This window comes from Artibeus jamaicensis, unplaced genomic scaffold, assembly GCF_021234435.1.
Source record: "Artibeus jamaicensis isolate MK-2021 breed Jamaican fruit bat unplaced genomic scaffold, CSHL_Jam_final scaffold_1019, whole genome shotgun sequence".
NCBI classification, from domain to species: domain Eukaryota; kingdom Metazoa; phylum Chordata; class Mammalia; order Chiroptera; family Phyllostomidae; genus Artibeus; species Artibeus jamaicensis.
The window spans coordinates 30,090,654-30,117,005 of NW_026522025.1; the positions used below are offsets into that span (position 1 = coordinate 30,090,654).

At 37.7% G+C, this 26,352-nt stretch overlaps 1 protein-coding gene, 1 long non-coding RNA gene and 1 other non-coding gene across 3 annotated transcripts; 1 reads left to right on the forward strand and 2 right to left on the reverse strand.

The window, feature by feature from the left end:
* Positions 1 to 588: 588 nt before the first annotated feature.
* On the reverse strand, positions 589 to 20,679 carry CTBS (chitobiase). The gene is made up of 7 exons (XM_037163964.2): positions 20,448 to 20,679; positions 17,499 to 17,637; positions 16,791 to 16,999; positions 7,708 to 7,879; positions 5,820 to 5,917; positions 5,295 to 5,456; positions 589 to 1,694 (listed from the first exon to the last, which is right to left on the reverse strand). The coding sequence occupies exons 1-7, from the start codon at positions 20,619 to 20,621 to the stop codon at positions 1,503 to 1,505; spliced, it is 1,146 nt and encodes a 381-aa protein (XP_037019859.2). The 5' UTR covers positions 20,622 to 20,679; the 3' UTR covers positions 589 to 1,502.
* On the reverse strand, positions 10,282 to 10,385 carry LOC119062904 (U6 spliceosomal RNA). The gene has a single exon (XR_005085071.2). It is a non-coding gene; the product is annotated as a U6 spliceosomal RNA (small nuclear RNA).
* A 77-nt stretch (positions 20,680 to 20,756) lies between the features above and the next one.
* Positions 20,757 to 25,178, forward strand: LOC119062893 (uncharacterized). The gene is made up of 3 exons (XR_005085068.2): positions 20,757 to 20,846; positions 23,315 to 23,521; positions 25,131 to 25,178. It is a non-coding gene; the product is annotated as an uncharacterized LOC119062893 (long non-coding RNA).
* The last annotated feature ends 1,174 nt before the right edge of the window (positions 25,179 to 26,352 follow it).

Below are 26,352 nucleotides of genomic sequence, written 5' to 3' on the forward strand. Positions count from 1 at the left end.
ATAAAAGTAAAATGATGTCCATTTGGTTATTTTTAAATAATCTTAAAATGTAGTAGCTAATATGACTAAATATGATTAAAATCACATTCTTAATAAATAGGAATATATTTGCATATAAATACTGTTTAATTTATTCATTGTACTTTAATTAAAAGTAACCTGGAAATACAAAAGAATAGGGATATTGAACTTGCATTCAGACTTATGACAGAGTTTAGTGTCTAAGAATTTAAATATTTTAGTAACTATATAAGACACTAGAAATTCAGCAAATTGTATGGTTTGCTGAATAACAAAGTGGTTGTTCTTACACTGCCATAACAACTGTGTAAGTAGGAGACGGGATATTCTCCTAACAGATGCCTGGACCACCATTTATTTCAGTTTAGAGGGGGAATGTGCAGGGAATGCAGGATTTGTGTAAGTCCAGCGTTCAAGGATACAGACTTTTAATTTACGTATTTAAAGGAACTAATAAAGTGCACACAATGTTCTTCCTAATTGCCTTGAGAAAAGGAACATTTAGAAAGGTTCTTTGCACAAAGTATCTCTTTTAGAAAGAGAAACTGCTTGAGAAAACCATATAATGCAGATACATAAAAATAAAAATTTAACCATGAAAAGAAAACTAGCCAAGAAGTAAAGTATACGTGTCCATAAGTAAAGGGAATATTAGTAACTGGAAGGGCAAATGACAGCAGATGAAGGGGACATGACAAGGGGTAGAATCAGGGTCGACAGCAAGCTTTTCCCATTGTAAAATATCAGATATAACCACATACAAAAAATGTCATCCATAACTACATGTAAAAATTTAGTCAGAAAATAATAGGTAGGTCTAACCTAGTAATTAAAAATATTACTAAATTATCTTCTTGTACTTTGTATTTTAATCTTTTATATTCTTTCCCCTCCCCCTCCAGTGGTTTGAGTTTAACTCATATGCCTCAGAGGGCACGAGTGCCATATGGAGTCAGGAAAATTATTTACAGCAGTTTGATGAACCTAAAGAGGAGGAGGAATTGCAGGGTTTAAGGTCAGATTTATTGAAGAAAAAAGTACAAAGTAAACTGCTTCTTAAAGCCTAGGTTTTAAAAAAAACTATGCTAAGCAAATATTTTCACTTCAAATTACATATATTTAAAAATTAGCATTTATTTGTAAGCATACATGTTAATATTAAGGGGAAAACTTAGCATAATAAAATTTTGAAAGCAGTAGTTCCTAATTATAGTATTAAAGTATCTTATAGAGGAATAATTAATATAGTATGTTGACTTATTTCTTACCTTTATGTTGCTGGATAATTAAGATATCTATATATCTTTCAAATACAACCAATCAAAGTATCTCTTTATTCTCTGTCTGGTTTTGATTATACTGATAAGTAACATATAGATACACGACAAAAAAGTATAAATTTTTTGACTCTTCAAGAAACCGGATCTGTTTACATAGATCATTTTCTAAATCTTAAGTTTGACAAAAGATGTGCATGTACATCACAGCTTCGGTTTTAAGGCTTTCCACATTTCTTCAGTTTGCTGTTTGGCTGCAGCATCTCCAGAGTAGTCAAGAGAGTTGGCATTCCACATGCCAACGCCCCGTAAGCCACGGGTTTGTGTATATGTTGCCTTTAAAGAAACGCTCTTCGGGTTATCATACCACACTTGATGAAAACGGCCAGCAGAGTCCTGGACAAATAAATGAAAATGTGAATTTTAAGTATGCAGTACAGTAAGAGGGGAAGCATTTCTTAATTTCAGGGATTCAAAAAGGATACAATGAATAATAAAAATTTAAGGGCACAACATTTTCCAGCTCTGTGACTTCAAGGTTCTTAATGTGAGACTCTGTAGATATCATTGCTTGGGGCACTTTTACAACAATGGAGATTATACAAATAAGCCTCCTAATGTCTTGTATTTAAGGTCTTTTTCTTACCTAAAATTCCTTCCTTGCTCTAATCTGATGATTAAAAAGTACGAATTCCTGGGACACATACCACATGATTACCTACTGAATCCAAACTTTCCAGGAGTAGTACTCTGATAGGTTTTCGTCTGTTTTGCGTTTTATGTTCCATTAGGTTAGCAGGATACGCACCCCAGGCTAAAGAGGATTACTGCTGTGGTTCTCTGAATCCAACTTACACTCTTTTTTTGCATTCCCTACAGTTTCTAGTTAGGACCTCAACTGATGCTTTTGCTTATGATGAATTAGTCAAATCAAAAGGAGGTAATGACAATACACAAGGAAAGTAACTCCTCTTCTAGGTCTTACAGCACTCACCAAAGAGCCTGTCAGATCGGCACTCCATGGATGCCTCATGCACACGAACCATGAACTAGAAAATACTGTCATGGTCACCTTCCACCCTGTAAAGCCCTCCTCTCCAACAGTTATCCCGTCTGGTACAAAGAGTCCCTTTTACAAGGTATCTCATTGATTGGATAAAAGATAAAGGAAAGTAGAAAGGAGCAGATCTAGGCAAAAAGGTAGAAAAAGGGGAAAATAGGAGGTAAAAAAGAGAATAACCTGTGACTTAAAATAATTTACTGATTTTTATATACATCTGGGAAAAAATTTTAAAGGCAGTTCTCCACTAATTCCAGTAACATCTTTTTTATGGTAGCACCACTGGAATTAGAATGGTTTCCTCAACATGACTACACCAAAGGACAATAGTCACTTGGTAAATAAATAAACTACGGCATATTTAAGTATAGTAGACTCATTACATACAAGTATATTCTATACTATATCTTATATCCTGTTCTTTCAAATATTTAGAACTTAAAAGCCATGCATGTTCTAGTAACAATTGTGATTCATCATTTAAAGGCAACTTGAAGAACTTGTACGTAAATATAGAAATATTTCTTTTTGAAGATTTAGGAACAAATCCAAATACCTGTATCTTTGAATTTTCCATTATTCTGGCTAGTAATTTGAGCATTTTTGACACTATTAAGAAATTTCAAATGCCTCAAAATAGTGACTGATCGAAGGATAAAAAAACAAAGCATATATAACATTGATATATGCTTGGTTAAGGCATAAGTGCCTTCAAGAATATTAAATACCAAGATGAAGCTACTGTTGCTGAGACAGCATAAGAAGGCAGAATGATTCTCTACAGTCACACTGGAAACTTAATTTTGGCTGCTACAAATTTTACAATGAATAAAAAGGGGAACAAAAGAGGTGTAACTAGATTGTTGTCTAAAGTGCCTGTGAATGAGTGGCCTTCAAGGCTCCTCAAAATGTTTCCCGAATTCTAAGACCCTAAAGAATGTGTCTCCTTATTCATTAAGGAAAACAATAAGTTAGGAATTCAAAGATACTACATTACAATGTCAACTGTTATTCTGTATTACATATTTCTAAATTATGTATAATTGGTTACAAACAGCCTTTATAAAACTGATATCCACAAAACACTTGTCCCCCTACGTGTTTCTAAGAGTGCTGGGAAATGAGGTTCTATGTTAATTAAATGGATTATGTACTGCAGCACCTCTCAAATCCTTTAATATGATGTACATTTTAAATCTCCAAGAGGGACATAAAGTGTGCGCTGTTTTCCAAATATATTTGCCCATAGTGTGTGTGTATGTTTGTGTAATATTAGAGTTCCCAGAATAGAGTTCCGTAAATACTGTTTGGCAAAGACAGGGTTACAGGATGCCGTAGTTTAATTACTAGGCATGTACACTAGATGCTAAAGTTTAGAAAACTTTACAGTAAAGCTTTCTATATAATTGATATACAGGCATGTATAGATTTAAATACATCGTAATTTATTAAATATGTATATTTGCAGTCATTTTTTAATTGGAATACCAGACAATTTGTTAAAAATATTCTGTCCTGGCTGGTGTGGCTGAGTGGATTGAGCACTGGCCTGTGAACCAAAAGGTCACTGGTTCAGTTCCTGATTAGGGCACATGCCTGGGTCGTGGGAACAGACCCTCCCGGGGGTGTGTACAAAAGGCGACCGATAGATGTTTTTCTCTCTCTCTTTCTCCCTCCCCTTCCCTCTCTCTAAAAATAAATTTAAAAAATATTTTAAAAAATAGATATCCTTACTAGAATTAACTTCAGTCATATCATTTTAGGGTTCCTTTTATAGTAACATAAATCCAAAGTGAATTCAAATATAGTCTGTACTTAGATTTGTAAGGTGTGAGCAGTTCTTATTATGCTAAAGGTAAATTACAAAAAATACAACTTCTTTGCCTCTTTGGCAATTGCTATTTATCAAACACTATCTGGCAGAATTGCTGACCATTCACTATTTCTTCAGGTCTGTCTGTAATATTTCTCAGTCTCTAATTTTAACATTGTCTTTCATTTGTCTAATATCACATAGTTTGACTGAATTGTGACATTAACTTGACATGATGCCCTTTCCTATTGTCAAGTCCATGATGGTGCATCTCTTGCTCTCAGCCTCACTGGCTTCCTGTATCGGACCCTTATCAGAGTGTTTCTCTACTTTGAAATGGAGGCTTTCAGAGCCAGCCACCTGTTTTGGCCCAAAGCTCATTAGAAACCATAGTCATTATACATATTTGTCAATTATTAAGGAAATCTTATTTTTTTAATCCTCACCTGAGGGCATTTTCTCACTGCTTTTAGAGAAAGAGGAAGGGGAAGAGAGAAACACCACTGTGAGAAACATCTTTTGGTTACCTTCCATACATGTCTGGACTGGGGATCAAACCTGCAGCCTAGGCATGTGCCCCACATGGAAACTTGGGAATCGAACCCACAACTTTTGGCTATGGGACAATTTCAATTAATTGAGCCACACTGACCAGGGCAGTAATCCTGCTTGTGATAGGCATGTTTTTATTACACCACCCACAATGACAAGTGTCCCGTGCAGAGAAGTTCCACAATGACCATAACTTGAACTGCTCACAGGGAAGTAAAGTTAATGTTTACAGATTTAAAGACAAGTTCACTCCTGTAAACAGCAGCGTGGCCCTGGCACCATCCCACAAAGTGAAAGGTCACCAGTTCAATTAAGGGTCAGGGCGCATGCCTGGGTTACAGGTTCAGTAACTGGGTGGGGTGTGTACTAAAGGCAACCAATCAATGTTTCTCTCCTCTCTTTCTCCCTTTGCCTCTAAATAAGTAAGTAAATAAGTAAGTAAAATCTTTCAACAACGGTCTCTATGTTGTACCTTAAAAGAAAACTGATAAAAAATCTGCATATCAAATACACAATATGCAACTTCAAAAACTAATAGAAATAAATGTTCATAATTTGTGAAAAGTCTTACTTTATAGTTATAATATGGAGACTTTTGATTTTCATCCCACAGGATTCCAGAAATAGAACTGTTCACTTGCTTCATAATTATTTTATAGGGCACCTGCCGCCCTGCTGCATCACTACAAGGAGCCCCCCGGAACGGGACTTTTGCAATGGTGCAAACATGATCCTAGAAATACAGAAATGTTCATGTTATCGATTATCGATTAAGCATATGTTAAAAACGAAATCAGAAATCTATTTATTAGAAAAATATGTACCATAAATACATATCCTGTCTATACAGTATAAAGGTAAAATTTCATTTTTAAGTGAAAATACAAAACACTCAGAAACTTTTATGGGATTCAATAATTAAACTCTCTTGTTTGGTCTCAAACTTATTTCAGAAATTCTAACGTTTGCATACTCTCTATATAGAATAGTTTATAAATTCCAAATAGAGTATATATTATATATATATATATATGAATCCAAGATATAAAATACAAAGGAAGGACAAAAAATTACATAAGAGATGAGCTGTTCTTACCTCTGACAAAGTCAGGCAGGTATAATCATAACCATACCAGGGAAGACCCATTACAAGTTTCTTGGGGTTAATGCCCATCTTGATGTAGTCATCATATGCTAATCAAATAGGGACAGAAAAGGCATATTTTTTCTCTTCATATGTCTATTAATATGTTCATACAAGCTATGCAGCTGCTCAGAATCTAAATTTATAAAAACAGGTACATTTATGCAAAATATTGGCACAGTGTTTCTTTAATATTCTGTAAGTCATCCCTTAAGAACTATAAACTATAAATCATTTTTAAACCCTTTCTTTTGAATAATAAAAACATTGAGAACAATTAAGTTCAAATTGATGCAAAAATTACAAAATTACAAAATTTAATTCTAGGAAGAATGACACATTTCAGGAAAGCATGATGATTGTGTCTATTAACTGCTAAGATATATATTTGATATTCCAGATCCTAAAGTTTTGATAAAGCTCTATAAGTCTTAAAATTTCTGTCCAGGAAGGTCTCAGAATTTCTTAGAGAAAGCACAAGTGTTCCATGATGTATAAATATCCTAAAAGGGTGAATTACAGCTGGGGATGAGAAATGTCACCCCCTTACTCTGTATTACATAATCTGTAGTTACAGAAACAAAGAGAAAAATAAACAAATTACTAGTACTATCAATCTCTAAATGCTCAATGCTATAAAATACGTTTTCCTACCAAGAGAAGTTTCAAGACTATGTAGAATGTTAAGTAAACTTGGTACTTTTCAGAGCCTTTAGTTATTGTGTACCATTAAATATCTAAGATATGGGTGGGGTATATATCATTTCCCAAATATATTTGGTTATGAACCTTTTATTAATAGAACATAATTACCATCTTTTTGATGAAACAGAGTTTGGGAACACTAGAGTAGTTGCTTCCTAATTGTAACGGTTACATTATTGGTCAAATTTTTGAGAGTATGTGCTTGTGATCAGACTATCCTTTCCAAACAATTATGACATGATAAAATGAGGCCAGGTTGTAAGGTCTTACCTCCATATGAAAAAGAAGGATTTTTTAAATTTATTTACCAAACAACAACTTAGTGCCAACTATCAGAAAATTTCCCTTGAATCCATAAGATAACAGGAACCTTTTATTCAATTGGCTGATGGAGTACAAACTAATCCAAACTTTGGAAGAGATAATACAAAGACTGCATCATATGGATGAGAGGAGGTACTCTTAATTTTAATGCTATACAGGTATACCCTCTTTGCTGCATTGAAAAGAAGTTGCTTGTTTTACAAATTAAAGACAGACTGTCCAACCACAAAATGACTACGACTTGTTTTACTGTGACACTGGCTTTACTGCGGTACCCAGGATGGAGCCCACAGCATCTCCTGGGTATGCAGGTAGTTTGTAATACAGCATGTGTACTGATGGCAAATGTCAAAGAAGGTAAAGCCAATCCTATCAATCATGTATAGAAAGTATTTGCATCATAACTCTCTTTGCTATTAAATTAACATTGGATATTTCAACAAAAATATATTGTCAGATTCTAGATAAGCAAATATCTTCATGTGACTTTGAGGGAAGTACGTTGACTTGAAGTTAAAACACTTTCCTGAGTTTCAATTACGTGACACTTAATGGCCATGCAATCAAGATAACTTACTTTTCATCTCATCTGTATTACTTAATAAATGACACACTTATCCCACAAGACTTTCAGAAGAATAAGTGAAAACTTTAAAACTTATTGTAAACTTTAAAGCTCTCCAAATTAAATGCCTTTTTAAATGTTTCAAGAAAGCTTTACATTTGGAAAACATATACAGATGACTTAGAAATATTAGTGTTAGATTATGAAATTAATATCAGTAATGAATGATTATTTGGTGTACCTTACCAGTCAATGTCTGATTATAGGGAGCATTGGCTGCTGCGATACATTCTGACCAGACCTGACTTTGTTCATCATAAGACATCACAAAGAGGAAGTCACAAGCATCTGCAATTCCAGTATAATTATAGCACCTTCTGTCTATGCACTTTGGAGACCAAGCTACATCAAAGGTTACCTGCGGAGAAATGTATACCATTTTGTTTAGATATGCATATCATATCAGATGTTTTGTTGATCACATATTCTCTGTCTCATACAACCTAAGACAACAGAACTGCTTTCATATATGAATGTAGGGTTTAACTCATGTAGAAGTAGAACAGTTCTAAGAAATATGTTTTTTACCTACATGGACTCAGACATATATTTGGACAATGCTTGTTATTACATTTGGATAATGGACATACATTTGACCCAGACATATTTGGACATATACAATGACCAGGAGCAGAGAACTGTGTAGAAGGGGAGTTTTAAGCTCAAATGTCTTCAGAAGTTACACTGGAAACTCACAGATTGAAAGGAATAGGTGTAATGACAGTAAGGTGTGGTCGGGGCCTTAAGCAACTGGAAAATGAAAGCAGTACTCTAAAAGACTTCAAAAACAAAAGTTTTTCTTTTAAACTGTGCAGGCTAAACTGGCCATATGTTGGCACAAGCTGACTGGCCAGTGTTGGCGATCTGAGCCCCTGACTTACAATGACATCATTGCGGTAGGTTCGTTCCAACATTACAGTTAAAGAATAGTGGTGTTTTATAGCTATGGGGACAAGTAATCAACTCAAAATGTTGAACAAATCACTTTAATGGTCTAATTTTATGGAAATATTTTAATAAAAGTACAGTGATAAATTATCTTTCATTTTGAATGGTAAGCCAGTCTTCTGCAAGTCTCTCTACCTTAACCAAATAGTCATTGCTTTATTTTATATGTGTGCAAATAATCTAAAGTTGCATTAAAAGTTCTTAATTAGGCTCTCAGTAAACCCATTGATTAATTATTACAAATAATTGAGATACTTCAGTTAAAATTCTTACACTTTGGCCAGTTTATTCTAGTCTTACTTTTTTAAAAACTTTCCTCAAACTTCTCTCTTAATTCTCTAAATGGTATCACTAAGGAAAGCTCTGCTTTACTGAAATTAAAAGCTTATAGGTTATAAAGTAAAATTTTTACTTACTGGACCCTGTTTTATCACTGCTTCATATTACAAAATAGGAGCTATCCTATTGTAAAGGAGAAACTCATTTCCTCCAAGCAGGTAAATTTCAAATCAATTTTGTAAGCCCTTATCTCTCATCTGAGCATTAATATTTTCACCTGGATTTCATGTCATAGTTAATCTCATATTTTTAGAAGGCAGTATTAATATTTTAGACAAATCAAAAGTCTTTGGTTCTAGTCTTGGCTCTATTATAACTAGGTTTGTGTAGCTTTAAGTATCTAAATCTGTGTTCCTAACTATAAAACAAGGGTGTAGAAAGAACACTTCAGGAGCATTTCTGGCTCTTTAATTCTGTAACCACATTTCTGTAATCCTAAATTACCATCTGTTCCCAAAGTACACTTCAGCTTCCAGACTCTATTTCAGTCATTTTGACTTCTGCTGACTAGAAAAGAACCTTTTCTGACTCCTCTTTCCTATACCTCATACTAATCTCACATTTTCTTTTGGGCGGCTTCTCATAATTGTTCTTCCCTTTCCTTTCCATTATTTAATTAACTCAATAAACACTTATTGAACACTGGCTGAGTGGTAGGGTCAAGCCATCATCCCAATCCAAACCATAAATCCCATTATTCATTGTATTATTGGGTTAGTCCTTACTGGTCTCCCTTTCTCCTCTAGACTATTTTACATACTGCTATAGAATATCCTTCTCCAAACATTTTCTACACATGTAACCTGTTACAGAATAAAATGCATATTCTTCCACCTGACACTCTTGATCTTCCGCAATCTGGCCTACTGGGCAACTGTGCCTCCCACTAATTTCCTTAACATGAACGTGACATAAAAGCCCAAATTGTTCTACTTGCCCCTCAAACATGGAAACAGTTTCCTCAATCTCTTTCTCCTTGCCTCTCACTGCAGCTTAATAAGCACGAGCAAATAGGTTATCTTTTGCACACACCAATTCTAATTTATTAATAACAGCAGTGTAAAGAATGAGACTTTGAGACCTAACTATGTGAGGAGAGTACTGGCAGCCTGCATACCAGATACTTGCTGTTCTTGATCTAAATGGTATTCATCTGCAAAGCTGATTTCCACACTGACAAACATCCCTTACCTGCATAAAGCCACAGATAAATCCTTATATCATTTTTATGAATTTTTCAACAATTCTCAAATTCATGTTGACCAAATATGCTGGAATAACCTAGTACAACTTGATAAAAATACAGTTCCTAGCCTCTATTCCAGACCTACTGAATCAATCACTGGGCATATTTTTAATAAGTACCACCAAGTGGTTCTGAGATAGGTTTAGAATCACTGCTTCATAGTACGTATACAATATATAATATAAAATATATTTGATGTATATATGTATTTTTTAGTTAACTAGATTTTCTCTTTGGGACAGTTCACAGATTTACATGTCATTCTTGCACAGCAACCATGCTAATCGCTGTGTTGTTCTAATTTTAGTATATGTGCTGCCGAAGGGAGCACCCTGCACTGGATTTTAAATTTTTGAAGGGCAGGTATCCTTCATTCATTCAGTAAACAATGTTTCATTCCTGAACATTGTGTTAGACATGTTAAGGGAGTTGGTCCCTGTCTTCAAAAAAGTCATGGTCTACACTTAAAATCTATGTTTTTAGCTTTATTGAAGTATGACTGACAAAACTGAAATATATTTAAAGTGTACAATGTGATGATTTGATATGCATCAATATTCTGAAAGGATTCCCATCATCAAGTTAATTAATGCATCCATCATGTTACATATTTACTTTTTAATTGGTGATAGCATGTAAGTTCTACTTTATAAACAAATTTCATTTATACAATACAGAATTATTGACTACAGTCACCATATTATATAGTAAATCTTCAGACTTTATTAATTGTTTAATTGAATGCTTATACCCTTTTACTAGCCTCTCATTTCCACCAGCCCCTGACAGCCACCTACTCTCTGTTTCTATTTGTTCAAATTCTTTTTTAGATTCCTCACACAAGTGATACCATGCAGTATCTGCCTTGATCTACCTGACATATTTCCTTGAGCATAATTCTGTCCAGGTTATTCAAGTAGTCACTAATGGCAGATTTCCTTCCTTTTCTCCTTTTAAAAACTCAGCTAACATTCCAGTGTGTGTGTGTGTGTGTGTGTGTGTGCATATGTGTGTGTGAGATCATATTTTCTTATCCATTAATCTGTTGACAGACATTTAGGCTACTTTCTACCATTGCTGTTATGACTAATGCTGCAGTGAAGATGGGAATATTGATATCTCTTTGAGATAGTGATGCGGCTTTCTTTGGGTATATGATGTGGGATTCCTGAATTATTTACTAGTTCTAAGTTTCTTGAGGAACTGTTTTTCTTAGTGGTTATACCGGTTTACATTCCTACCAACAGTAACATGGTTGTATGTTTATCAAAATGTATCCATTTGTTCTAAGTTATATAATTTATTGGTGTATAATTGTTCATAATGGTTTCCTATGACCCTTAGGATGTCTGTTTCATCAGTTGTAACGTCTCTTCTTTCATTAGTGAGTTTCATTATTTGAGTCTTCTTTTTTCGAAGCTAAAAATTTGTCAACTTTCTTTCAAAAAAACCCAGCTTAGTTTCATTTATCCTTTCTGTTGTCTTTATAGTCTATTTCATTTGTTTCCACTCTTCTCCTTCAATGTATTTCATTGATTATGCGATTACAGTTGTCCCATTTTTTTCTCCCCTTTATTCCCCTCCACCCTGCACCTCTCCTCCCACCAGCACCCTCACCCCTTAGCTCATGTCCATGGGTCATACATATAAGTTCTTCAGCTTATCCATTTCCTATACTATTCTTAACCTGTCCCTGTCTATTTTGTACCTACCATTTATGTTTCTTATTCCCTTTACTTTTTCCCCCATTCTTCTCCCACTCCTCCCATCAATAACCTTCCACATGATCTGCATTTCTGTGATTCTGTTCCTGTTCTAGCTGTTTGCTAACTTTGTTTTTAGGTTCTGTTTTTGATAATTGTGAGTTTGTTGTCATTTTACTATTCATAGTTTTGATCTTCTTCTATTTCTTAGATAGGTCCCTTTAACATTTCATATAATAAGGGCTTGGTGATGATGAACTCCTTGAACTTGACCTTATCTGAGAAGCACTTTATCTGCCCTTCCATTCTAAATGAAAGTTTTGCTGGATAGAGCAATCTTGGATGTAGGTCCTTGTCTTTCATGACTTTGAATATTTCTCTCCAGCCCCTTCCTGCCTGCGAGGTTTTTTTTGAGAAATCAGCTAATAGTCTTATGTGAACTCCTTTGTACATAACTGTCTCCTTTCTTCTTGCTGCTTTTAAGATTCTCTCCTTATTTTTAATCTTGGCTAATGTAATTATGATGTTCCTTGGTGTGTGGTTCCTTGGGTCAAACATTTTTGGGACTCTGTGAGCTTTCTGGACTTCCTGGAAGTCTACTTCCTTTGCCAGATTGGAGAAATTCTCAAATAAGTTTTCAATTTCTTGCTCTTCCTCTTCTCCCTCTGGCCCCCTATGATTTGGATGTTGAGACGTTTAAAGTTGTCCTGGATGTTCCTAAGCCTCTCCTCGTTTTTTTTGAATTCTTATTTCTTAATTTTGTTCTGGTAGAATATTTATTTTGTCCTTCTTGTCCAAACTATTAATCTGAGACCCAGTTTCCTTCCCATTGCTGTTGATGCCCTGTACATTTCTTCTCATTTCACTTTGCATAGCTTTCACTTTTTTCTTCCATTTCGTGACCATACTCAACCATGTCTGGGAGCATCCTGATTACTAACATTTTGAACTCTAATCTGATAGGTTGGCTATCTCTTCATTGCTTAGTTCTATTTTTGGAGCTTTGATCTGTTCTTTCATTTAGGCCATATTTCTTTGTCTCCATGTACCTGTTACAATGTAAGGGGTGGAGCAACCCATGCTGCTGTGTGGCACTGTATATGGCAGAGGGTCCAAGAGGGAACAATGCTGCTTGCTCGGCTCTCAACCAGCTTTCAGTCACTTCTCACATTACCCACAAGCAAATGGGCCCTTCTGGTGCTGATTCCAGGGTGGGTGGGTTTGTGTACATTTTAGAACCCTGTGGGTCTCTCCAATGAACTTCGTGTGAGGCTGGGACTTTCTCCTGCCATTGCAAGACCACAGGTTATTACAGCCAGAGTTTTTGAGGCTTTATTTCCCCATGCTGGAACCGTGGGAAAATAAAGGGTTCCAGCTCCCCAGTTGTTCTTCCTGGTCTACCCACATGGATATGTGAGACTGTCCTGTATGCCAGCCACTGCCTTGCCATGTGTCCTTTCCACCACGGCTGTCTGTCTCCACCCCTCCCACGTGTTTGATGAATGTTTCTTCTTTAACTCCATGGTTGTCAGACTTCCATACAGTTAGATTTTCTGGCAGTTCTGGTTATTTTTTGTTTTTAAATTTGTTGTCATCCTTTTGGTTATGTGAGGAGGCACAGTGTATCTGCACCTCCACCTTGGGCAGAAGTCATCTGTTTCCACTCTGATTATTGTTATTTCCTTCCTCTACTAACTTTGGGCTTCATTAGTTCTTTTTCTAGTTTCCTTGAAATGTAAAGTAAGTTTGTGTATTCAAGAGCTTTCTTCTCTCTATTTTTTTAATGCTTTATTTATTTATTTTTAGAGATATGGGAAGGGTGGGAGAGAAACATCATTGTGTGAGAGAAACATAGATTGGTTGTCTCTCACATACCCCCAACTGGGGACCTGGCCTGTAACCCAGGCATGTGCCCTGAGTGGGCATTGGACCAGCGACCTTTTACTTCTCAGGCTGGCATTCAATCCGCTGAACCACACCAGCCAAGACAAGAGCTTTCTTCTTAATGTGGGCAATTAGCAGCATAAACTTCCCTCTTAGAGTTGCTTTTGCCACATCCCATAAGTTTTGGCACATTATTTTTCTGTTTTCATTTGACTCGAGATATTTTTATTTCAATTTTGATTTCTTCTTTGACCCATTGGTTGTTCAGTAGCGCAGTATTTACTTTGTATGTGTTTGTGAGTTTTCCAGTTTTCTTCTTGTAATTGATTTCTCATGTTATACCATTGTAGTCAGAAAAGATGCTTGATATAATTTTAGTCTTCTAAACGTTAGGTAGCAGCTCGGAATGAGCAGACAGACGGGAAGGCAGTGCCCCTGCCATTATGATCTAACAAAGAACTTAAAACGGGAGCAAGAAAAAAAGGGAGACATGTCTCAACAGTTAACTCAGCAGTCCTGAACCTGGTCCAATAAGATTGCCAGGTGTTCTGAACTTCACAAGCAAAACTATGATACCTCATGAGGAGGGGAGCCCTTGACATTCATCTCCACTAGCTGAGAAAGAAAATCCTTAAAATCATGTATTGATCCCAAGGTCTAGAAGGGGAGGAGGAGGGGGAACCTAGAAGCTGACTAAAGGATATAACTTCTGAATTCCTGAGAGTCAACACACTCAGATTAGCTGAGTGCTCACTTGTAGCCAGGTGCTCCGGTGTATACAACAAACCTACTCACAACTTTATTTCCCCTATACATGGGGCATTCAGAGTAGCCGGGTGCCTGCTTGCAGCTTGTGCTCGTACATGTTTCATAAATAAACTCGCCATCTCATTTCCAGTACATGTGTTGTCTCTTGGCTGAATTCTTCTCTTGTGAGCAAGACAAGAACTGAGGAGAGGCAGCTCCTGACTCGGGTCTCCCCAGTAACATAAACATCATTAAGATGTATTTTGTGGCTTAATATATGCTTTCTCCTGGAAAATGTTTTATGTGCACTTGAGAACATATGTATTCTGTGTTGTTGGACGGATTGTTCTGTTGTATGTCTGTTAGATCACTTTGTTCTAATACGTATTTCCTTATTGAAATCTCCCTATTGATTATCTTTCTGGATAATCTATCCACTGCTGAAAGTGTAGAAATCCTCCTCTATTATTGTAGCACCGCTGTCTGTTGCTTCCTTCAGATATGTTAGCATTTGCTTCATATATCCGGATGCTCTAATATTGGATATTGGATGTATAAACATTTATAACATATAGGCCTATTTGATGTACTTCATAAATTCCTTAAGCCATCTTTAGTCTTTTTCATTCTTTTTTTTTTTTTACTGCTCTGATTAGATCACTTTCTCTGCCTTTAAGTTTACTGATCCTTCTGTTTGGTTCAATCTTTTGTTGACCCCTCTTGGATTTTTCAGTTCTTTTATTGTTATTCTTCATTTCTATGATTTCTGTTTAGTACTTTTCAATATTTTCTGTCTCTCTGTTGAAATTCTCATTTTGTTCAGACATTGCTCTCCTGATCTCAGTGAGACACATATGATTATTATTTTGAATTTATTATCGAGTAAATTATTTATCTCTGTTACATTAAGATCTTTTTATAATGTTTTCATCTTGTTATTTTCTTTGGGGCCTGGGGAGAATTGCAGTCACTACCTAAATGTGTGATAATTAGAAGCCAGATTTGTAGGCAGTAACTTGTAATATATGCAGTTAAACCCTTCCTGGGGAAAATATAGGGATTTTTTTCCTGCTCTTTCTGAGCTGAGTCCTTGGGCAAATACCCACTGCAAGTGCTCGAGTGCCTTGGGAAACTCCTCTTTGTTTGCTACAATCCTTTGGGACTGGGGACTGCAAGCCCTGTTGGCTTTCAGAGCTAGGTGTTTGGGGGTCCCATCCCTCACACAGGAGCCTTAAAAATCGGAGCAGTAAAGGTACAAACCCGTCACTCCTCAGAGTCTGGAGCTAGGGGTGGGGTTTATGGCAGAGTGTGTCTTTTTCTCAGTCGCCATATATGTAGCTACATTCTCTCTAAGAAAATTGTTCCATTTGTAGCTGTACATTCTGTGTGTCCATGTGAGGAGGGAAATTCGGGAGTTTCTTGTAGTCTCCATTTGGTCCAGAATCTCCTCAACTTAACCACAATCACCTATAAAACTTTCTAAAAATATATGAATTCCAGGCTCACTTAAACCACATGAATAATAATCCCTGGGAGTGGGTTCCAGTGTGAGTGTGTATATACTTTTTCTGTGACCATCTTGTTATCTTGCTATATGGCCAGGTTTGGCCATCACTAACCTTGGGGCCACATTACCCTTTGTTACCCATACACTGACTGACAAGATGTCTCGTGCTCTGATCTGCTGCTCTAATCAGGCTCATTACGGCAGTGGGGAAGCACACTGCCTTTTGTCATGGCTCTGACTAGTTCTATGGAGTTAGTTCTTAGAGCCTTAGTGGGCCTTGGGTGCTTTACAAGTAATTCAAAGTCCATGGAGCAGCTGAGGTACCCAGAAGTGCCTCTACTCTGAGGCAAGAGCTGTCTGTCCTTCACTGGTGAAAGCGGGACCTGAACAACATAGCCCTTCCTGATTCTGGCTGATCCCTTTGCTCTCTAATATTTCTAGTCCCGAAGCTAGAAGGTGGGGGAATCCATGTTGTGGCTTGATGTCCACAAAGATCAGATTTAGCACATTAAAGGTCTATAAAATTTTGCTATGGCTGGTGTAGCTAAGGGAATTGAGTACAGGCCTGTGAACCAAAGGGCTGTGGTTCTACTCCCAGTCTAGTGCACATGCCTGGGTTGAAGGGCCAGGTCCCCAGTAGGGACATGCAAGAGGCAACCACACATCGATGTTTCTCTCCCTCTCTTCCTCCCTTTGCCACTCTCTAAAAATAAGTAAATAAAATCTTTTTTAAAAGTCTATAAAATTTATTTCATAAAACTGTCAGAGTTCCAGAAATATATTCTAAGATATAAGTGCCAAAATTCTATCCTAGATTCTATTAGTTATACATTCAAGAATACATTTTGATAAGGAAGTTTAGGGGGTTCCTAAATATATCAAAAGAATTTTTTACCTGTGAGCCCTCAATTTCATGATGGAAGGCATCTGCAGTTTCTTGGACTAAAGCAGTCAATGCATCATATTCAGGTGTTGAACAATTAATTTCTTGCTCTATGTCTATATTAATTCCATCCATATATTGTGTTTTGGCCAAGTTAACTTGTTGAGCTATCCAGGATGTTCTGAAATTAGGATCAATGATATCCTGTAACGATACATCTCCTGTGAAAGAAATATACATCTTTTGTGCATATATGCTTTTCACAGTTAAATGACATTTACTTCACAAACCCATTCCAAAGAAATCAAAATGTCCTTTAAACATCTCATTATTTTGGAATACTAAGCTCCTACTTTGTCTTCTAAATGAAGAAATAATATAATAAAATAATAAAAAGTCATTACTTATTCACCTCCAAAATAACTGTTTCCAGTAAATAATAAAATCATTCTCAAAGCAGAAGCAGAAATTATGGACTATGACTAGTTAAAGGACATCATGCTAATTAGGAGTCACATTTGTCTCAAGATGGTGCCACGGTTTGTTTAATTCTTTAATAATTGCATTTGTAAAATGAATTAAACAATATCAAGATTGAGTTTAGAGTGCTAAAAATATGCCAGATGAACATGAAAGGGAAGTATTTGGAAAACGGCAATAGCAAATGATGCAAGTAAACTTACCAACTGTCTAGACACATCTGGTAAAAACTGTACTCACCTTTTAGCACTACTCTGGCTCCTTTTGCATGAGCATAGCACATAAGTTCTGAGTCATATTTTCCAAAAAGTGCCACAGTTGTAATCTGTGACCAGTCATAAGATTTCCAAGTTTTGCCACCAACATCAAACACAAAGACCTGCCAGAACACCAGGACAAACACCATCACTTAACCCAAGAAGAACATCACGTTGACCCCCCAGAATAACATTAAATACCAAACATATGTCAGGTACTGGGGGTAATGAGAGTGCCAGTGAATAAGACATTGGGGTAGGAGTCCCAGTGTAATTGGTGGCAGGGGAAATTAGTCAGCCTGGAAAGCAGGAATGGGTAGTTAAGAAGAGAGAGTGGCAAGTCTCAAGGCCTGGAGGTAGAGTGAGCATGGTGGTGGTGTAACTAAATACTGAGAGTGGCTTTCCCCTAGAACTGGATTGCAACAGCAGGGAGGAACCAGAGAGTAGCAAGCAGGATTAAATCATAAAGGCCTTGAAAGCTCTCTTGAGAAATTAGTCCTGAAGGAACTAATTTATCCTGAAGGAAAGGGTTTTAGAGGAGAATTCACACATGGGCATTTTAGGTCTGCATTTATGTGTGCATTTTAGAACTATCGCTTCAGCCAAAGTGGAAATGGATTCAAGAGAGGCTATAACTGGAGGCAGAATAAGAATCCTAACAAGAAATGATGGTGACCTCACCTGACAGCAGACATAAGTGAGATTAATACTCAGGTCTGAAAGACCCTAAGGAGGCAAAGTCAACAGGACTTTGTGACGATTTGAATGAGTAAGGCAAAAGAAAGAGGAAGTTTATAATCCTCAAGTTTCTGGCTGCTGTAGGCAGAGACATAAATACTGTGTTTTTATGAATGATTTTGGTAAACCTGACTTCTTAGAATAGTGCTCAAGTTGAATTCTAAAGCAGGTAATGTTGTTTTTCCAGTATTTTTACCACGCATAATTCTAGAAGCACAGAAGGCTCACTGATCATTATTATTTTATCCCAAAGAAGGTGTTAATTAATTCAGCAAATATTTATTGAACTCCAGTAAGGAATCGGGAGAGGATGTTGCTAGGCATCAGTGGCAAAGAGGTTAAAAAGAGAGAACAGGTCCATTGTCCAAGTGCAATAACGTTGAGGGCTGCGCAGGAGGGCAGGGACCACGACAGCAGGAGGAGGGGAGCTGCTTCGCTAGTCAAGCAGGAAAACTTCCCTGAGGACTACACACTTTTAGGAAAGGACTGAAAACTGTAGAATGATCTGGACAGAATTGAAAGGACATACCTATGAACAACAACAACAAAAAAAGGCATTTTCAGCAAACAGAACAAAAAGTGCAAAGGTTTCAATCCCTCAAGAGACTTCTGATTTCATGGAACCAAAAGAAAGTCAATGTGGCTAGAACACAATCTTGTAAGTACATGGGCTCAGGTAAAACTAGTAAGGTCAAGATCAAGTAAAGTCTTGTAGACCAGGGAGGATTTGGTATTTTATCCTGAGAGCAATGAGAAGTCATTAGAGCATTTTAAGCAGGGGTGTAGCCTAAGATTTGCATTAAGAAATAAAAGAGAGAAGTGGGGGGTGGGGGAGCATGATTGATTGATTACTGGTCCACTGTGAGTAGAACAGGTGGGGAAGGCTGGTGGGGAGATCCAGCTATTAAAGTTAAACTGGACATTTCTCAAATTTCCAATTTCTGGACTTATGCTTTGTTTCACTTTCCAGAATTCACTGTACATAACTCATTTTTCTGCTAAGCAGTTTTCCATTGAAATTATAAAAATTAGAAAATGTGAAATTGAACAGCTCATTGTTTTTAGACACATATCTCTATCATAAACCTTAACCACTATTTTAATTGGTAGTTAAAATTGAGTTTGTTAAAAAAAAAAAAACTACTGAGAGTCTGTGATATAATAGAAATCCTGAAAAATAGCTGGATGAACTAACTGAAAAACAAAAGAAAAAAAGCTATATAATCTAGTCATGGGGTTTGAAAAATATAGAAGAGGTCAGTAGAAAAAAAGACCATTTATCAGGAACATGCAATGAACACAATTTTGCTTGTTCGCATAACTCGCTTTCCAAATGCCCATAAACCCTGTCTAACCTGCTAAGAGTGTTCTCCATCATAAACACTTTCACCACTTTCATTTTTCCTCCTAAACAGCGTTATGTGTTTTTTTTTTATTGGCATTGAAATGCCGCAGCATCAAACTTATCTGCTAGATTGAGAACTGGCAATTGTGCCTACATTACACAATACTACTCTTTGGACTAAGCCTGTACACCTCTCTGAGGTCCATTCCTGCCGCAGTCATCAAAATCTAGCAGTCAGTTTTCATGTTGCCCCCCAAACAGTTTGATTACAGTTGCAAAGGCCCTATAAATAGTTAGGTGTAGAAGGAAAATTTATTGACAGACCTATTTTTATCCACCTTCGAGGATGATTTTGGAGGTACCTGAAGGACAGGGGTGGTGAGTATAGAAAAGCAAAACATTTTGCCCTCCAGTGCATTGTTGGAGGGCAGAGATTCTTTCAAAAGGAACCCTCCTCTTGAAAACCAGTGGGTCTTCCAGCTCAGGAAACAGCTCATTATCCTAGCCCCTTGCTTGTAAGGCTAGAGAGTGCAGGGCAGAGACACTGCTGTGTAATGAGAGAAGCTTGTGTTTGGAGTCAGATCTGGGTTTGAACTCTTGCCTGCCTCTTCCAGTCACTTGCTGTCAGACGTGGGAGGAGTTACTCAACCTCTCCGAGCCAGAATTTCTTCATCTACCAGATTAAGTAAATTCATAAATAGGAAAGCCCCAGGCAAGTGGTCAAATGCGTTTCAGCAGCAGCAGCCACCTCTTTCTAGAGGGTCAACTCGAACTTCTCTTCAGGCTTGTGGGACCAGACCCGGGTTGGGGGGAGGGCGGTGGGAGCGGGGCAAGGCGAGAGGCGCTTACCTCGAAGTCGGGGTGGTCGCGGATGGGTTGGCACAGCCCTGGATCCTGGCACGGGCAGTTGGCCCCAGCCTGGATCGGCAGCAACAGCAGCAGCGGCAGCAGCAGAGCGATTCCAGGGGTGCTGCTCCAATGCTGCGGTAGCACACGTCGGAGTCTAAGCCACTGTCTGGACATGCCGGTGTTGCAAAGAGTGGCGCGAGTGGATCCCTCCTGACTGTCTGGGAGGGGCGGAGCCTGCAGGTCTCCAGAAGGGGGCGGGCGTGGGCGGTGCTTCTGAGCTGGGAAGGGGAAGGACTGGGCGTTAGCTAAGGCTGGGTTGCATGGAGGTTGGAAGAAGAAGGGGCTCTCTAAAAGGCAAATGCTGTGAGCCAGGGCCTCTGCCCATTAGGTGACTCTCAAGTAAGTATCACCTGTGCCTTTCGTATCCCCACCAAATGCTCCGCAGCTCTTAGTTGCTTGTGTACTCCTTGTGGAGTCTGCAGGTGCAGGGTCGCCCCCAAGTGGAGAAGTGGATGTCCTTGAAAAGTAAGGAAGAATGATGGAGTTGGAATGGCCAGAAGATTTTTTTAAGGTAGAGATATACGTTCTGAGTTAAGATGGCTGTTTGAATCCCACTTCCTCAGGGGGAAAAAAAGCAAACAAACCCTAAGCCCACGGGGGGGAGGAGGAGACGACAGCTACAGTATTTTGGAAGCTGGAAAGCACAGGTACGAGAGGTAAGCGCCCCAGCTCCAACAGTGAGGAAAGCTGAGAACTCAGTTTAAACTAGACACCTGGAAAGTTCTGGAGCTGCAAGAGGTGACTGAGAAAATAGGATTTGAGCGGGGTGGAGTGGATTTCTGAAAATAAGGGGGAATTAGTGAAAGCTGCTTGAGAAGCAGTTAGATCGCCATAGTTTTTTTTTCCCTCCAGTGTTGCGTCTCTAGGCAGCTGCCCCTTTCCCACCTCGGCTCAAGTTCTGAGGTTTAATTCTCTGGAGGGAGTAAAATCTCTAGCAGTGCTTGGATACTGCAGTAAAAGGGGAACTAAGTGACCTGGTGCCTGACCACAGATACTGACATCAGGGTTCCCCACAAACTGTACACCGGATTACTCTGTACTGAAATTCAAAGTCAAGAGCCTGATCCACTCAGAGCTTTCTCCCTTTTTACTTCTTATCTTTTCAAGTCATGGACAGCAAACAAGAAAAGCCAATAATATAAAAAAGAGGCCTAAACAACTTTTAAAAATTAATGTGGAAGAAAAACAGACACTGCAGGGTGAACACTTTTTAAATACTCTCAGAAATACTCCCAAAACTTGAAGAGAAAACATAGCCTCTACAGGATGCAACAACAAAAAGGGGGAGTGAGTGGATAAATTGAGTTCTTGAAAATCAGAAAGAAGATAGCAAAAATGAGGGGGGTTAAAGACAATTTGAGGAAAATAGAGCAGAACTACTCTTCGATGAGAAAAAAGAAAATTGAAAGAGCAGTCTATAAAGGAAGAGATCAATTAAGTAATTCAAGAAGAACTTTCAGGACTGAAAGACATGAGTTTTCAGAATGAGAGAGCGAAGAATAGATCCTAAAAGCTTCCAAAGAGAAAAGAAGTCACATAGAATCAGAATGTCATGAGCTTCCTCAACATCAACACCTGAAGCTCAAAGACAATGAAGCAATGTATTTAAAATTCTGAAAGGATATAATTTCCCATAAAATCCTGCCAAAATATTAGTCAAGTGGAAAGTCATGCAAATTTTCAAAGTACTACCTACTATACATGCTTTCTTAAGAAACTAGTAGAGAATATGTTTACCCAAAACAAAAAAAGGATGAAAGAGGACTAAAAGAGGTACAGAAAATAGGAGATCTAAAACAGGAGAGAGAGATAAATAACAACCCAACCCCTGCCCACCCAAAAAACATGGTAAATCCCATAACTGCTAAGCATCCCAGAACATCAAGGTCAGATTAAATCATGCTAGAGAATTTGGAAACGACATGTTGATCCACTTATCTGTAGTCATCTCCAGAGTAAGCAGTGAGTCAAGATGAAAGTCAGAGAAAACATTTTATTGCCAAGATATAGGATAATGGTGGTGTAGGAATGAGATTGATGGATGAACTCAATAAAATAGTACATTCTTAAATGAATGGTGTCGCTGAAGCTAGCTGTCTTGTAATCAAGAAGAAAAGAGCCTTCTGATTCCTATAGTGTCAGACTACTCTGTGATACAGAAGAAAACACGTATCTCCTTGTGCTGGAGGTTCCCAAGACTTCTCCCAAGTTCAGTAATTCACTGGAACTCACAAGACTCAGCAAAAACTGTACTCGCAGGTAAGATTTATTACAGAAGGATACAAAGCAAAATTGGCAATAGGAAAAGGCACATGGGGCAAAGGCTGGAGGAAACCAAGCAGAAGCTTCTAAGAGTTCACTCCCCACGGAGTCACAAAGGACAGGCTTAATTACTGCAGCGTGAAATGTTGTCCACCATGGAAACTCATTAGAAACTCGGGAAATGGTAGAACCAACCAAAATCCAAGTTCCCTGAGGCTAGCCAAGAGCCAACCTTGCAAACAGGCCTTTCTGAGGGTGGCACTCTCAGGCCTGTTATTCTCTTTTCTACATACTACCCAAATGAGGATTGCTATATGTCTGTCCATGCACAGGACATCTATACACTGTGGGTGCACAAGAAGCTAGTGGTGTTTGCCTCTAAGGAGAGAAAACTGTACCTGAGAGAAAATGGGATGAGGCAGACTTGCTTCTCACTGTTTACTCTTGCTCCTTTTGAAACTCATATGTACACATCATCAGAGCAATATTTAAAGAACTATAACTTTGCATATTTTTTAACTACTCAAATTTTTCTTGTTTTGTAGATGGGAGCAGAACAAAATACTCCAACGTGCCCCAAACTATGTTTTAGAGTAAAAAACTCCTCCAAAGGCATGTATAGGTCTGTCTGGAACGTGCAGCTAGCAAAGTTTAACATCCAAAGCCTCAAGCAGTATTCTCCGTAGTCTTTAATTAGTATGCGGTGAAAAAACAAAGACTTGAATGCTTCCAACAAAATTGCTTTGAAACCAGTAAGTAGCCTAGCTACCAGTAAGTAACACATTCAGATGATGAGAACACTCAGATTGTTTCATGTGGCTTATTGTAATCTACTTTTCTGAATTCCAATCTTCCCCTCCTTTAATACGAGCTATAACTATGGTTTTCAAACCTTAGCCTTGATAATAATTACCTACAAGGCTCAAAATGCAGAATCCTAGGCCCTCCCCCCAGAGATTCTGATCCCCTGGGGCAGTGTGGAACCAGGAGTGGCAATTAGAAACAAGAGCCCCAGGCAATGGTCCTGCAGGTGGTTGTGGTGTGTAAGGGGAGAACACCGCCATAATTGATGCTTTCATAGTCTTTCTAAAGTACGGGGTGGGGGGAGGGTTGTTTGTTTATTGTTTGCTTGTTTTTGTTCTTTTTTACATCCTACCACCTTTTCAAAACTCTTTCCCCATTTAGTACAGCCAAGTTTCTTAAACATATAGGAGTTCACAATTCCTTCTGAGGAACTAAAAATCGCTATGAACACCCTCTCTAGAAAAGTATATACATATGAAAATTTTGTAAACAGTCTTTAAGTTTCTCTATGGACTACTAGGGTATTTGATCTTAGGCATAGCACTAAGAAGTGATCATTCACAAATAGAGACCTCAAATCGCATTCATAATATTTATTTTACTGCCACAGTTCACTCGCGCCTAATTTTTTCCAAAACTTCTGAGTTTTGGCTCCTTCTCATTCTTCTTGCCCACTGCTATCTTGTCATTCCCGCTGCTACCGTGTGAAAATACCACACTTTCTGAACCAGATACCAGGATTCCATGTAAGTTATGACACCCAATACAGTTGACAGAAAACTCAATTTGGCTTGCATGAAAAAGAGGGAATTTATTAGGTTAAGAAACTAAAAGTTCATGTATGAATCTTCAGGACCCGATGACTCCAATAATATCCCCAGTTCTCAGTCTCATTCTCCACTTCTCATCTCTGCTTCTCTCGGAATTGGCTTCGTTCTCAGGCAGGCTTTCTCCTTACAGTAAGATGATTGCCAACGGCCCGGGCTTCCCAGCATCTCTGCGGGCGCCCCTACCTGTGCCACTTCAGGGCGAGGGCACACGTGGAAGTTCGCACACCTGCCTGAAGACTAAAGATTTTAAAGTTATAACCAAGCCAACAAACTATGCTCTATCTGGAAACATATGGCTTATAATGATGAAATAAATACATCTACGTGTGTGAGTGTGTGTTTTGTTTTTATGACTGAAAGTCAATGAACTGTTAAGGTGATAACATTTAATTATTATTACATAGACATTGATGGTTTGATTTTTTACTCATTCCATAAGATTTACTTTCATGTTTTTGGTTCAGTGAAGCCACTAATTATACTATAATAATAAAGATTTTCACACTGTTTGTATTCTTTTGAGAGTAATGATCTTAAGGATTCAAAAGTAAGGTGTAGTTAGCTGTATTTTTAAATATAGTTGTGTTTAAAACATGAAATTTTAATACATTTCATTTAAAAAGTAAAGTAAATGTGAAACAAAATGTGTAAGTTTCCAAAAAGTTATATTTATTCTAGAAAAGGCAACATACAAAATAATTAACGATTATACCTTTTTTCACCACAGTTTTAGGTTCATAGCAAAATTGCCGGCGTCCAGCACCGGAGCGTGGCCTGTGCTACAGTGAACCTACGCTGGCGCATCACCATCGCCTGGAGTCCACAGTTTTCACTGGGGTCCATTCTTGGTGTGTGCGTTTCATGGGTTTTAGCAAATGTCTAATGACATGTACCCACCATTGTAATATTGGACAGAATAGTTTCACTGCCCTAACAATGCTCTGTGCTCCACCTAGCCCTCTCTCCATCTCCCTCACCACTGGCAACCACTCATCTCTTCAATGTCTCCATAGTGTTGCCTTCTCCAGAATTTTGCATGTTTGGAATCATATAGTACAGAGCCTGTTCAGATTGGCTTTTTTCAGTCAGTAAAATACATTTAAATTTCCTCCATGTCTTTTCATGGCTTGATAGCTCATTTGTTTTTAGTGCTGAATAACATTTATTGTCTGGATGTACCACAGTTTATCCATTCAATTACTGAAGGACATATTAATTGCTTTCAACTTGGCAATTATGAACAAAGCTTCCATAAACATTCTTATGCAGATTGTCATGTTATAACACTTTTAAACAAAGCATAAATTTAAATTTATTTTTGGCAATTTAAATCTAATTAAATATTTTTATTAAAATAGAGCCATGCATAATTCCTGCATTGCATATGCCATAGTAGCATGCCATAGAGCAAAAAACAAAAAGAAAAATTACAGTAACAACATAAAACATCAATCATCTGGGATTCAGTTGAACAAAAACAAGTGCAAGGTGCAAGACCTCTGTGTAGAAAAGTACAAAAATTATTGAGAGAAATGTTAAAAGATCTAAGTAAATTGAAAGAGACAGAAATGAAGAGCATCCCTATCAGCAAGGAAGAAGCGAAGTTGTCTCGTTAGCAGAGGATGTGACCGCACACACAGGAGACCCTGGAGGTCCAAAGGTGCTGTTAGAGCATTTAATACACAAATTCAGTAAAGTCGTGGGATCCGAAAGTCACCACACACACGTCAGCTGCATTTCCGTACACTCACATTTTCTTTTTAAAAATCAGAATTTATTGGCTATGACACACTTAAGGACATTCTTTTCCAAGACTCTAAACAGGTTGCTAGAAAACCATAAAGTAGATGGAATAATACTTTTTCACATCACCAAATATCCACTTAAATAGTGTTTGTGATCTCCCAGTAAAAAATAAATCTAAAATGAGTTGCCCAATACTCTAAATT

Coding starts and splice junctions, on each gene's coding strand:
- CTBS (XM_037163964.2), bottom strand. CDS start 20,621: ATGTCCAGACAGTGGCTTAGACTCCGACGTGTGCTACCGCAGCATTGG. Junction 17,000..17,498: donor AGCCAGAGTAGTGCTAAAAG/GTGAGTACAGTT, acceptor TTTCTTTCACAG/GAGATGTATCGTTACAGGAT. Junction 7,880..16,790: donor ATGAAATTGAGGGCTCACAG/GTAAAAAATTCT, acceptor ATTTCTCCGCAG/GTAACCTTTGATGTAGCTTG.